The 13,445-nt window shown below is 53.0% G+C and overlaps 6 protein-coding genes across 6 annotated transcripts; 1 reads left to right on the top strand and 5 right to left on the bottom strand.

Annotated features, from left to right (window-relative positions):
* Nucleotides 1-796: 796 nt before the first annotated feature.
* BROUX77_001745 (uncharacterized protein) lies at nucleotides 797-1,226 on the top strand (the record flags this gene model as incomplete). Its single annotated transcript, XM_073746208.1, has 2 exons — nucleotides 797-1,087; nucleotides 1,173-1,226. The coding sequence occupies 2 exons, from the start codon at nucleotides 797-799 to the stop codon at nucleotides 1,224-1,226; spliced, it is 345 nt and encodes a 114-aa protein (XP_073606827.1).
* Nucleotides 1,227-1,610: 384 nt separating this feature from the next.
* On the bottom strand, nucleotides 1,611-2,206 carry BROUX77_001744 (uncharacterized protein; the record flags this gene model as incomplete). Its single annotated transcript, XM_073746207.1, has 3 exons — nucleotides 1,611-1,670; nucleotides 1,739-2,055; nucleotides 2,149-2,206. 3 exons carry the CDS (start codon nucleotides 2,204-2,206, stop codon nucleotides 1,611-1,613), a joined length of 435 nt encoding a protein of 144 aa, XP_073606826.1.
* A 4,355-nt stretch (nucleotides 2,207-6,561) lies between these two features.
* BROUX77_001743 (uncharacterized protein) lies at nucleotides 6,562-7,512 on the bottom strand (the record flags this gene model as incomplete). Its single annotated transcript, XM_073746206.1, has 3 exons — nucleotides 6,562-6,904; nucleotides 6,995-7,229; nucleotides 7,422-7,512. 3 exons carry the CDS (start codon nucleotides 7,510-7,512, stop codon nucleotides 6,562-6,564), a joined length of 669 nt encoding a protein of 222 aa, XP_073606825.1.
* A 432-nt stretch (nucleotides 7,513-7,944) lies between these two features.
* BROUX77_001742 (uncharacterized protein) lies at nucleotides 7,945-8,784 on the bottom strand (the record flags this gene model as incomplete). Its single annotated transcript, XM_073746205.1, has 2 exons — nucleotides 7,945-8,634; nucleotides 8,719-8,784. 2 exons carry the CDS (start codon nucleotides 8,782-8,784, stop codon nucleotides 7,945-7,947), a joined length of 756 nt encoding a protein of 251 aa, XP_073606824.1.
* Nucleotides 8,785-9,244: 460 nt separating this feature from the next.
* Nucleotides 9,245-11,532, bottom strand: BROUX77_001741 (uncharacterized protein; the record flags this gene model as incomplete). The annotated part of the gene is made up of 5 exons (XM_073746204.1): nucleotides 9,245-9,656; nucleotides 9,709-9,841; nucleotides 9,902-10,499; nucleotides 10,675-11,120; nucleotides 11,406-11,532. The coding sequence occupies 5 exons, from the start codon at nucleotides 11,530-11,532 to the stop codon at nucleotides 9,245-9,247; spliced, it is 1,716 nt and encodes a 571-aa protein (XP_073606823.1).
* Nucleotides 11,533-12,209: 677 nt separating this feature from the next.
* BROUX77_001740 (uncharacterized protein) lies at nucleotides 12,210-12,891 on the bottom strand (the record flags this gene model as incomplete). The annotated part of the gene is made up of 3 exons (XM_073746203.1): nucleotides 12,210-12,453; nucleotides 12,579-12,693; nucleotides 12,762-12,891. The coding sequence occupies 3 exons, from the start codon at nucleotides 12,889-12,891 to the stop codon at nucleotides 12,210-12,212; spliced, it is 489 nt and encodes a 162-aa protein (XP_073606822.1).
* Between the last annotated feature and the right edge of the window lie 554 nt (nucleotides 12,892-13,445).

Below are 13,445 nucleotides of genomic sequence, written 5' to 3'. Positions count from 1 at the left end.
AGGGGGGGGGGCGACTCAGAAGAATCAAGGGAGAGACAGTCAGGCAGACCGAAATAAAGTGGAGACGCCGGACCCGGAGAAGTGGGGCAAGGTATTGCGGCAAATGAAGTCCTACGAGGGGGTAGAATGGGATGAAGAAGCAGGCCTTGAGGTAATAACGTCGACAATGGCGGGGGGGGGGGGGGGAGGTTTTGGGGGCCATGGATGCCGTGGTGGGTGTCCAAATACTAGAAGACGAGGAGAGAGAGAGAGAGAGAGATGTGAGGCGTGGGTAGAGTGGCAAAAAAACAACAAGCAGAACAAGGAAGAAAGGGAAGCCAAGAAAAGAGGGCGACTTGTACAAATACTTGTACCGAGCAGACGAAGAAGTCGTACGTCAGTGTCTGGGCCACGGAATGGGCAAGTATCGACGAGGCAAGACCAGGTCGAGTCAGGTCCAGGTCAGGTTGGGTCAGGCCAGGCCAGGCCAGGCCAGATCAGGCCAGCAATAAGACACGAGGAGCCAATCCGAGAACGGCAGAGAACGAACTTGGGATGTAAGCGGGGTGGCGTGTGGCTGAATTTGGAGAGGATGGGGAAGGGGGAGGGGAGGGAAAGGCCGGAAGAGAGGCATTATTGCGCGGTATAAAAGGCGGCGGGTGCGGAAGCTGGAGGCGGGGCAGGTTTTCTTTCTGTTCTTTTGTATCTGCAGTTTTGTTGAAAGTCGATAGATATCTTGACTTGTAACGTTGGACGACCGGCACTTTGATTTCTATTACACCCCATCAACCCTATCACCACCACCATCACCATAACAATGGCCAGAGGCGAAGTCTCCCGCACGCGCGTCCACTTCCGCGGTGAATCCGACGACTTTGTCGTGTTTGTCGACGACGTCACGCAGTGCAAGCAGTGGAAGCAGGACCACAAGAGCGTGCCGCTGTCGCACTTTGTCTCGTCATTCCAGGTCTTTTGCACGAACCACCAGGGCCCCAACGGGCAGCTGAACGAGGCGCCCAACAGCCTGCTGGAAAACGAGTTTGGCACGCACGATGAGGACCGTGTGATTGAGCAGATCTTGACGAATGGCTCGATGCAGACGCGCGAGGTAAGTGGGAAGGTCCCGCTCCCCCGGGGAAAGGGGGAGGCAGCGGCACAGTGCATGTGTGGACTTGACTAACTGGCGTATACAGATGCACGAACGCACCGGCTCGCGGAATGTGTCGATGAGCATGAACATTCGGTAAACGGCTGGGAGCTGGGAGGAGCTCGCAAATACGAGGATTAGCTACAATAACACATAATACTGGTTTGCAACCAACACATGACCAACAAGTAGATTATCAATAGTTTTATTCTTTTTTTTGGGGGGGGGGGGGTTGTAAAGCAAAATAGGCTCGCACACATGCTACGTAAATGGCACGCCACCGACAGATGGCCATGAAACAGGGAATAAAGTGTGGGAAACGCCGGCGTCCTCTCCTCCGGGGGGTAACGTAAGGTATGGGGGGATGGGAGGGAGCGGCAGCTGGATACAGCACAAAGCACAAGCCATAGACCAACACTATGGGCTGCTGCAAGACGACAAAAACATAGGGTATTATTAGCACATAAAGAGAAACAAGGACTGATTAAACTTTAAAGCCACTGTTGTTTCTCTTGGGCAGGGTCCAAGGCTTTGCACAGATGATCTAGACTCGGAAGTTAGCGTGACAGGCCACAGACAAGACACAGAGAACAGGGCTTGGATCAAGCGTACCTCGCCTTCACTAAAGGCCCAGAAATAGGCAATCATGCCCACGATATAATACAGCGCGGCGTTGGTGCCGGAATAGAGAATAATAGCCGCCAGGATTACAAGCGGCAGAAAGGCCAGGCGGAACTCAATGCTGCGGTGCAGGCCGGTGCCGGCCAGCAGCGGCATGGGCCACTCAAGGGCAAACATGAAGATGCCAAAGACAACGTTGATGATTTGCAGAATCGGCACGGGCTTGACGGCGCTGTCGAGCGACGTGGTCAGGAAGTCCCAGAAGATCTTGGGCCAGAAGAAGCCGTTGATGCCGGCGGCCACTTGGTCTGGTTGCGCGCGGGGGTGGGTTAGCTCTCGGGTCATTTCTTTTAAAAACTCGGAGGAGAGATGGGAGCTCTCCCCGGTGGGGCAGAACTTACAGGTGGCGGCGGTCAGAACAATGAGACGGGCCCAGTGGTTTTTGATAAGACGGCCCATTGTGATGGTTTATACGAGGGATAGTTGGGTGTACAGTAGAAGAGAGTATTTGATTTGCGGTAACTATTGGTTGAGATGTCGATTCTTCGTGGCAATTGGCGTCGTGCTTCTCGTGTCGTCGTTGAATATAGTGACTCTTTTGAAAATAGGAAATAGAAACAATAAAGGAATAAAAGAATAAAAGAATAAAAAAAGGTATTAAAAGGCGTAACAAAAAGGAAGAAGATAGAAATGAAAAAAAAAAATGAACAAACCAAGTAAACCAGACTCGATTTGAACCACCAAAGAAGAGAAATAGAAGAAGAGTCTTCGTCAGGCTGGCTGATGAAGACGAAGAAGAGAAGATGCAAAGAAGGGTGAGGAGAGAAGAAGAAGAAGAAGAGCCAAGACGTCGTTGAGCAGGAGGGACTGCCCGACTCTATATTTCGTTCAGGGCCCTCTCAACAACAGACCAAAGTGAGACCAAGTCTGCCCCTGAGACTCCGATCACGTCTGGGGGACTGGCCCTTTGTGCCGGGCTCTCTCTCTCTGAGCGTGTGTGAGTCCACCAGACTGGACAGACCCGGGTCTGGACAGACAAAAGGTCTAGGCCGTCCAGGAACAAGCACGCCTCTGTGGGGAGGGGGGCAGCTCAGCAGCGGCAGACACTAGCAAGAGATAGAAAAAAAGGACGACGATGATACAGATACAGTCCTGATCTGAAAGGTGTTTATGCCGGGGTCTCGCCCAAAACACAAGACACCAGGAAAACGGAGCCGTGGCAGCAGGTGGTGCTTGTGCTCCAGGCGGACCGGGAAGGAAGGGGAGGGTTGAGATGTTTGATGTTCGTGTGATATGACACAAGACCAGGTCACGAAAAAAAAAGAATCTGAGTGGATGATGGATGGCAGCACCACCACAGAGCAAGGCAGCAGAGAAGCAAAAAGGAAAGAAAAAAAGAAAATGTAGAGACGTTTGATGTTCGTGAAAGATCGCCGGCCGGTGCTTGCAAGACAGACTTGGTTGTGGCTTCAGGCTTGGAGGCGCAGGCTAGAGTATATGGAAAACAACAGAATAGCGCAGAGACAGAAAGCTAAACATTCTCTAGTGTTTTGGTGGAGGGCGCAGGGTTGCTGTTTTGTTTCCTTCTTCTTTTTTTTTCACGAATGACGCAAAGCAGCGAGATACAGTAGAGCCGATAGAGTATCAAGAAAAGAAAAGAAGAAATTGCAGAATCAACATGCAGTTGTAAACATCGTGGCGAGAGAAACTCAGGAACAGGAAGAAAGGGAGGATGTGCTCTATACATATGAGCCGGGTTGCAACCTCGATTCTATATTTTTCTTTTCTTTTTCCTTGTCCTCCGCCAGCCGCATCTCTCTCTCTTTTTCTCTGCCGCCGTCCAGAAGAATACACCATCAATGTATGACGCAGTAAAAAGAATTGTATATAACCATCTACCCTATCACCGCCATGAAAAAAGGCCAAGCCTACGTCTGCCTCCCAGCTTTCTTTCTTTTTTTTTTCTTTTGCCCTGTTTTGTCACGGGCGCTTACACGCCGGCCAATCAGCTGCGGCACCAGGGTAGGACCAGGTATCGAGTACCTTGCTTGGCTATGGGCCGGCCGGCTGGAGGGGAGGTAGCCGGGTACGGTGAATGGAGGGGGGGAGGAGAGGGGAGGGGGCAGACAAAAATAGAAACAAGATAGTTGCATGGAAAAGAAAGAAAAGACAGAAATCAAGGTTAATTCCTCGCAAGAACGAAAGAGTTACTGGCTTCATCTTCTGTCATACGAGGGGGGAAGAAAAAAACCCTGGATTCTGGGGTTTCATGGCTCTGTTGTTCGGCCCGGAAAACTGAATCCGCTAGAGGGGCACAGGAACACAAAAGTCACGTTGTTCATCCATGACAGACCCGGAAACACAATTCTCAACTTGCTACAAGTACAAACACCACCACAAACACAAACACCATGTTCATAATGCTCCGTCCGGCTCCCTCGTCCCTTGCTCACGCCACACGCCGCGCCCAGCAGCCCAGAAAATCTAGACTCTCACGCCAGAAGAGGGGCTGAGAGGGGGCGCACTCCAGTCTCTCCAGCAGCCGATGATACTCGCCTCGAGTGGCTTCCGGTGTGGAAAGGTTAGATCACCGTGACGTGAAACATTGCTGGTGTAAGTGGCCCGGGGGGCTGCTAGCCAGCTGTGTACAGGTGCCGGCAGCTGCACCTCCCTAGGATGATGCTGGGTTAACTGGCATGTTAGTAAGGGTCTTGAGGCCAACGTCAAACAAAACAAAGTGACAGACAGCCCACGCTAAGGGGAATCTTAAATGTGGAAAAACAGAAAAAAAAAAGAAAAAGGTTAAAAAGCGAGCAAGGTGAGTTTGAAACTTTACGCAAATGTGTGCTAGTTTTGGTCTCTTTCTTTTTTCTTTCCCAATTCTTCTCAACTAAAAAGGACTAAATATTTTGAACTAGTTACAACATCTTCTTCTCCACTAAAATTGCGGTACACACAAGCTGAGAGCGGCAAACAAACGCCCGTGATTGGCCCGACCCGCAGCTCGGTAGCCCCACAATCGACCGCAGTTACAGTCTACAAGCCGGGGGGCCAAAAAGAAACAGTAACAGGGGGGGGGGGGGCCCGACGGAAAAGCTCCGTGGAATGGTGTACATTTCTGCAGGCCACGTTTTTCTTTCTTTTCTTCTTGAGGGACATGTCTGGTGGAAAATCAACGAGAATAAAATGAAGAAAAAAAAAAGGCAATCTGCTCCCGGGTCTCTGGCTTCTTCACTTGTCGACCACTTACCGTCCGGGACTTGCAATTCTGCACATGACTGGACCGTGAACCCAATACTGCCAACTTGCTTGGTTTCGGCCCGCTCGCCAACTCGCCCGTGCCATCTTGCTTGGCCCAGCTCATCCCAGCGGCTAGACTAATTAACACATCTTCACATGCTGACTACCCAGCCTCCGTCTCTCGAGCCATGATGCCTCTCAACAATCTCCTCTCTCCTCCCCATCATCACCGCCAGTTTGTCTTTCCCCCCCCCCCCCCCCGGCCGGACAGAGGCGGGTGGCGTCATGGCCATCCCACTCTGCTAATATCTAGACTCACCTGGATCTTCTTGGCACCACAAGTCATGTCATGCGCGGGCGTTTTGCAGGGCTCTATGGCTTTGCTTTTCTTTGTCCGCTTGCCTCTGGATCCTTTTGATGGACCTGTTCTTGGCCTATGAACTCCTTGCATGCATATACACATGTGTATGTACATACATTGGTAGCATTCACATAGTGTGTGCTTGTATATCTGCAGGCATAAAGTGGTAACATGACCATTTATCTTCTCGGCTGCATCCGAAAAAGATAAGGCCTGAACCGAAAGACCAGAAAAAAAGAAAAGAAAAAAAAAAGCAACAAAAAGGTAAATCCTATCAACAGACGTCTATCCTTCCCCCCCCCCCCCCCCCCCCCCCGCCGCCCCCTCACCCTCTCTTGAAAAAAAAAAGAAAGAAAAACGGAATTCGGAATAGTCACATGCACAGCTCTCCTCTTGGGCCTGCATGCTGCAGTGTGTTGAAGAAAAGAAAAACGCAAAAAACATACCGTGGCACCGGGCACTCGTTTCTTCATCACCCTACCGATCGGCGGCCGCCCTATCCTAGAGGGGGACAAATGTGCCCTTCCTCCCCTCCCCTTCGTTAATCGTCACTGTTACGATGCATTTGGAATCACCATTGGCCCCTTCCTTCCAGCCATCTGGGGCATAGATACTGCAGGCACTGAGAAGAACAAAGGAAATCCCAAAGGCCGAATAGTATTTTTTTTCTCTTCTTTTTCTTTTTGCTCGGCTGGTTTCTCTGGTGGGTGCATCTGGAGACGGGGACTTATAAACGTTCGAACCCTGGTGATTTAGACAGACCCTGAAGATTTCTGAGCTGCCAGGCTCTTTTATTGATTGGTGTTGGGTTTCACCATATTGATCCATCCATAGGTGAGTTGCGTTTAGCCGCCCAGTGTCTTGGTCTGGCTGGCCAATACGATGCACGAGACGCTTGTGCGAGGTATAGAACAAAAAGGGTGCTCTAGAGTTCTCTTGCTCTAAGCGATATGAGATCTAGACGATTCTGCACTTGAGTCTCTGTCATCACTAGCTGAGAGGCTGGATCTATATTGATTAGGTGAGGCATCTAGTCTTTGAGACTGTCGTTCGTGACCTTACTAGGCACTGTCTGGCTCACAGATATCGAGCGAGTCTAGATGATTGAACTAGTTGATGAAGCATGTAAAGAATAGGGAGGATTATATATTAAATCAGACTGACTTTGGAGACGAATCAAAACTCATAACGAGACTCGTCCCTAAGCCTGGGTTTAGATGAGTGTATTTTGGGCAAAAAAGCCGACAACACGCTCAGCATCCCTCTCACCAATGTAAGCAGAGAGCGGCGCTCGACTACTCGCGCTGCCAAATTTGATCGCCGCATCCGCAAGACTTGATGTAAGATCTGCCAGCATGTTTGCATGGCGCTCGCTGAGCTTCGGGCCAGTGGTGCAGTGTGATAGGACATGAACATTGGGAAACGAGGATAGCCCTGCGTCATCTTCTTCGTCGATAAGACGTGCGGTAAAGTTGCCCTGGATCTTGGCAATGAGAGCTGGGAGGGCGTCAATTCTGGCTAGCGGTATGGCCGTGACACTCGGGAACTCTACGACTCTAGACACTCGACAAGTACATATGTTAATGGAACTGGAGAGTGCAAGACCCAGGGGAAAAATAAGCCATCCAGCAAGAAGCGGAACCTACAGAACTTGAAACCGCAGAAAGGCATCCACTGCTGCAGCATAATCAGCACCTTGCCGTCCGTCGCCTAGTACAAAAAAGACAAAGGAGACGTCTCCGCCATAGGCCAGCGTCAGCTTCTGCAGCCGCTCGCTCCACGACGCATCCGGCCTAGCCATGTCATGCGGCGCGACTAGCAAAGCGGCAGCCATGTCAAAGGCGACGGGGAAGGCAAAGTCGTGGCATGCCAGTGTCTTTTCTGGAGGGGGGATTCAGCATTGTGTTAGTATGGAGCACGCATACGGCAGAGGCAGGTTGCATGTATATATGAAGAAGCACCAACGGCCTGATGCCGCAGCTGTGTGGTCGTGTCCCAGCTTCAACGGGCTGCTGGGGCTACGCGCGGTTCCTGCACACGCGCCTGAGCGAAGGCAAAGAGGGGATTGCTTACCGCGCCATGAGGAGTCAGCTCGCCTGAGAGCCAAAGGGACCTTGCTCCAGGCGGGTCTTTTGCGCAGACTGGGACAGAAGATTGGGTTCATTGTCAAGGCATAGGGGGCGGCTAGACTGAGAAGTCAGATAGCCATGTGAGAAGAAGAAATTGAGCCAACTACTGAAAGAAATACACAAGCAAGTATACGTGGCCTAGTTGCCACGAGGTAGGAGACGATTGTATTGAGAAGGAGCGATGGCATATGTACGGTGTACTTTGTATGTGTATATTGAAACTGATATCCAGAGATCTATATTGGTATATTGGCGTACTCAAAAATGCACGAGAAGAAAAAAAGATTGCAGAATGCAGCACGGGAGTGGAAGGTGTGTATGTACATGTACAGTAGCAGCAAGGAAATAAGACGGTTGAGTTGAGAGTCGCCAGGTAGCGGTTCCAGAGTGAGGCAGGCCAGTAGCCGCCGCCAGCTACAAGCTGCAGAAGCAGGTGTTTTGCAATGCTTGGCTCCCACCTCCTACGCCTACGCACTGGGCGACGCAGCCGGCGGCGCAGGCGCAGCACCACCCGACGAGCTCGACGAAGCGCCCGCGGACGCGAGACTAGGCAAGATCGACCACCTCTTGCTCAGCGCGTCCTCCAGGACCTGGATGCGCCGAGTGTGCGCCTCGCTCTGCTCTGCCAGCTGCTGCTCGCGTTCCTTCATTTCCGTCAGCTGCCGCGACAGTTCCTCGTGGCGCACCGTGTTGGCGTCCGGCTTGGACGAGGACCGCCAGAACTCGTAGAGCAGCAGCGCCATGGCGACGCTCAGGATGAAGCTGTCGCCTATCACGTCGGCAAAGAGGTCGACGGCTTTGGCTTCGGGCAGCGGCTTGAACTTGCGGCGCCATACGCTTGTCGGCGGTTCTTTGGCGGCCGGAGACACGTGGGCAGCTAGGCCTCCGCCGCTGCCGCTACTGCTGCTGCTGCTGCTTCCACTTGTGGAAGCGGGTGCCGGTCCGCCGCCAGGCTTCCCGAATGCAGCTTCGCGCTCGACTTGTTCTTTGGTTTTGACTGTTGGGGCGGTGGCCTTATCGCGGGCGATTTTGGCCGGGGTGTTGTTGCGGAGAAGAGCGACGTTGAGGCGCATGTTTAGCTGGTGGATGACTTGGCCGTAGCGGGCCGCCAGGATGCGGAAGCGTTCATGCTCGTGGGCCTGGGCCTTGATGTGGTTCTGCGGGGAGCAAAGGGAAGAGTATCAGCGGGCGTCGTCGTCGTCGGGTAGTAGGAGGCTGCAGGTCGCCGGAGCCAGACTTACGGCGCCATACTTGGAAATGTGCCGGACAAAGAGCGCTCCAAGCTTGAAGAGGGGCAGGTTGACCATTGTGTACGAGGCCAATGGGCAATGAGCAACGGGGCGGCAGTGGAGGCAATATCGGGCCGGAGAAAATCTAATTGGGTTCTGAGGAGTCGTCTTTGGGTCTTGGGCGGGGACGGAGATGCTCCTTGGGCCGCAGCTTTTGGCGTTAATTTGTGGAGTGTGATCGTGATTCTGGCTGCTGTGGTGTTTCTTAGGGTCTATCGTACTTTCTCGGGTTCCAGGGGTCGAGATAGCTCAAGTGGGGGTTTCAGGGGCGCTTGGTAGATGCAGCTGGCGTCAGCTGTATGTACCTGACTGACAGCTGCCAGCGTACCATTCTGAAACGTCATGTCAAGCGCCAACACATGACGTCCCTGATCACAAATTTGTTCTATGGATGGTAGCTAGTTATAACTAGTTATATATCTACCTGTGTCACCAATCCAATTCAAACTCGAGTCAACCCTGTTCTCTCCGCCCAAACCTAAACTTCACTCACTGCCCGTCTCTTGTCGCCATGAGGATGAGGCTCTCTTGACGTCATGCAACCATCCAAGACTAGCGACCTATCACGATAAACCACCTCCAACACGTCTGCCTTTCGGTGAAGGGTGCGGACATGGTCAATTCCACCCACTGCCTTCCGCACGCTTTCATCTAGGGCTACGAGCTGCGGCATGGCCGAGCCCTTGAGCACCGGAGCCTGGCGATAGACAGTCGCCACAATGGTAGCCGCGAGAAACAGGACGGTCGCTATAGCTTCGAATAGCAGCGCTGATATGGCTCCCCAGGATACGCTAATGATTGCCTCTCTGGTTAACGCGGTGCCATGTGTCGTGGCGATTGCGGGTGCTGTGCTGTTGGATTCTGGTGTGTGGATAGCTGCATCCCGGAGTCTTTTTTAAGCTGTTAGCAAAGGCACGAGGAGGAACACAATAGGAGACGCACGAAGCTATCAGCTGTTGAGTAATTGACTCGGCTAATGCCACTAGCCCTGGATTAACGCTTACGGCCTGCTCTTGGCTCTCAAAGACGGCCTGGGCTATAAGAGCAATGCCTCTGGACACGGAGCTATCCATGGCTATCAACGGGGACCATTAGCCTCATCTCCAGTCTTTCTAATCTGGATTCGCCAACGTACCTGATGCATAGCTAGTATCTGTGCTTGTCTCGAATTCCCCTCCGGCAACAGTCATTGGCACCGAAGAGCCTGACCACCGGCCCGAAGCAACTGTATTGATAGCCAAAGCCAGCCCTTCAAGCACCGTATACGCTGCTCTGAACTGCACGTCTTCTCCGGCCTCACTCGCCACGAGAGCCACAGTGCCGGCGGCCGGCTGCACGCGGCATTGACCCCCTGTCGGCGAGGCTTCTTCGCCAGCTGCAGCCGAGCAGTTCACCTGGCCGCCGGCAGAAGCCCGAGCGACTTGGAGCGTCGTGGAGTTTTTCAAAGTGGCGTTTTGGATTCCGCTGGAGACTGACACGTTGTATGTGTTTGCACAGAGTGTAAAAATGGCTTCTAGAGCACTAACGATGGGCGTTTCGTTCTGGCTGTCAGAAATAGACTTGCTTTGAGCTGTGGGTGTTGTGTTGGGCTGAGAGAATAAGATAGGCATGGAGTATATGACGGCATTGCGGGGGTTGTATGTCGACGACATAGTCTGTAATTCTGGTGTCTTGCAGACGACGATGCTGTATTCCTGAGCGCCATACTCTAGTGCACAGTCACCCCCCCAGGCCTGAAAGCGAAGCCGTGTGATTTGGTATACTAATGCGTCTTGTGATGTTTTCAACAGAAGAACATACAGCCAGCGACGAAACCTGCGTAAACTGACAGTTATCTGTAGAACAAGAGATCAAAGGCAAAGGCGCTCCTCTAGGATCCGAGTTCCAACCCTCAATACCCTTACTTACAGCCTCCTTGAGCAGTTCCAAGCTTGGGCTTCTAGCATTAAGCGCGTGGAGAGTCTGCACGGTAGCCACAAAACCCTGAGCGTCCGCAGCAACCAACCCTTCGGTGTATGTCACAGCCAGTTGTGTGATTGGCGCGACCGCCAGAGCCAGCACGACAAGTACAGCGCCAAAACACGCGGGAGAAGCCACTTGACGCTTCCAAAGCAACGACAACGCGCCGGGAATGCCACGGCTCGCAGCATTAAGCCGTCGAAAGTCGCCGAGATTCGCCGGCGACGCTGATAGGAACCAGAGCCACTTCCATTGTGAGATGCACGAGAACAGGCACGCGGGGAGGCTGAAGACGGCAATGGTCGTGGGGACTTGGATCACGGCGCTGGCTGGCGGCTTGTCCTGGAAAGACGATAGTGGCCTTGCGTCGGTGGCGCCTAGGATGATGAAGACGGCTGCATGTAACACGTTAGATTCGTGCTCTGTATACGGTGCTTCACGTGTATCTCGGCTTACTCGCTGCACAGCAAACAGCTACCACGCACCACACAATCTCCGCCCACCACCCATCCAGCGCCCTACACCACCCCGGTCTCGTGTCCCTCGCAGATCTACGTGGCGACACAATCACCGTGCGCGGCACGCCCGGCGCCGCCGCTTCCCTTGGAAACCCACCTCCGAGCTGGCCCGGGGTGAGGGCAATTAGCGGGTTCGCGGTGTGTCTCTCTCGCTTCTGTAACCTGGACAACGCGCTGGGTGTGTCGGTGGCGGAAGTAGCGTTTGGATGGTGCGGGGGTTAGGGTGTGTGGCTCCGGTGAAGTCTGGGCGTAGGCATGGGCTTCCGCCGGAATGGGTCCCGGGGCTCATGATGCCGGATCGGCGGGATGCCGTTGGGGGTACTGTCTTTTCGTGATGGATGTTGGGGTTGTGCCATGACCGAAGTTGATGTTCAGCCGATGCCTCAAAAGTGCAGATCCAAGGTGAAGGTGTAGTAAAAACATGGCAAGTGATTTTCATATTATTTTGTCTAACTAAATGGTTCCATCATGAGATGAGATCGAAAGTCCTCAGAGCTTTGGAGAAACCCTAGAGATGTAAGTGGTTGTTATATGATTGGGGTTATGGGACAAGCGATCCAAGCACATGTCGAAGTGTTACACGCCAAGCAGGACGACGAGACGAAATATTATGCATTCTAAACATAGTAGTAGTACTTCGTTTTCCTTTTACAGAATATGGTATGCTCATTCTCGCCTTGCTTCTGACATTTGACTCCGTCATACGCCTCGCGTTGTTTGGTGTCCGCAAACAGATGTGTTTTATACAGTCTGACAGAGACATTGTAGAACATGCTGGTGTGCCTTGCATGGTAAAGTGTGGGCAGAGCCACCAGGTGGGCAGACAAACTAGGGTATGTGCTAAGGAAACAGAAAAAAAAAGAAGAAAAAAAGAAAGAGTACAGAGAAAGCCCGGTAACATCCATGGCAAAGACAAGCCAACCCGCATGCGATTCCCCCGCAATCCGCCACCTCATCCGCGGCTCTCTAGACTTGGCTCTGGTACTGGGCTGGCGCCGGGGTCGCTACCGGCGCAGGCATCGCCATGCCCTCCTGCATGGGCTGGTAGGCCGTCGTGATGGGCGGCAGGCCCTGTGTGCGGTGCTTGACTTCCTTCTCGGCCTGGACGATGGCGCAGCACATGCACCAGTAGGTCGCGCAGCAGTCGTTCATGGCGCTGCCCTCGATGCCGTAGCGCTCGCGCAGCTCGGTGCGCTTCATCATGGCGTAGCTGGAGAACAAGGTGTTAGCATACAGTGTGAACGGGCGTTTCGGTTTGCACAAAATGAATACATGGCTCGGCACGGCATAGGGGCGGGGCGGGGCGGGGCGGGACGGAGCGGGAGTGCGACTTACATCCAGCCGCAGCCGGTCAGGCAGTTGATGCCGCATGTCAGCATGCAGTCGGTATTGACGCAGCTGTAGCTCTGCATGCTGGGGTCGCGCATGCGTGTGGCAGTCTTGCCAATGACTATGACGTAGGGGTTAGCTTTGCGCGGCGAGATGAAGATGTGGCATTCATTGCTGGACACGACTCACGGATGCAGGGACACCACGTCGCCATGCAGCAATCGCCCAGCGGCGAGAAGCAGGACCAGAAGCCTTCATGCCAGGAGGACTTGTGCTGGGGGACATCCCCAAAGGCGGCGGTGGACGGTTGCTGGTTCATGGTGGATAGGAGCCGAGAGCGAGAGGTAGAAAGATTGAAGGAGAGAAGGAGAAGAGCAAGTCAATGTCGAAGGGGGCGGAGTGTGTGTATGTACGAATTAATCAACAGCGCGCGATGACTAAGAATAGAACAACAGAAACGGCGGACAAAATGAAGGCGCAAGACCACAGATAACTGCGTGGTGGATGCTTTCCGAGCATGCTTTAAGTAATTTTTTGGCCATTAACTAATAACAAAAAAAAGCAATATATTCCGCGTGCTGAAGAAGAGGATTGTAGCTCAGGTGCCATTCTTTATAGGACTCCTGAAGCTAGTACCTAGCCAAGTATTAGCTCACTACACAAACAGGGCGTAGTGACAGGCCGGGGACGGAAGACAGAGCCTAAATGACAAGGAACCGGGGCACTCCTGGCCAAGATTTACGCAGGCTGGCTATGTGACTATGCAGAGCTTTCGGGCGTAAACAGGGTGTAGTGCATGGTGCTTGTGCTTGTGTTCCTGGGTTGGCTGGTTGGATGCATGTTGGATGGATGGTGTTGGGTCCTGTGCAGGTT

The sequence above is a fragment of the Berkeleyomyces rouxiae genome (assembly GCF_048999995.1).
Source record: "Berkeleyomyces rouxiae strain 22BRR77 chromosome Unknown BrBRR77_ptg000002l, whole genome shotgun sequence".
In the NCBI taxonomy this organism is placed as follows: Eukaryota; Fungi; Ascomycota; class Sordariomycetes; order Microascales; family Ceratocystidaceae; genus Berkeleyomyces; species Berkeleyomyces rouxiae.
This window is presented reverse-complemented; position numbering and strand designations above follow the sequence as displayed.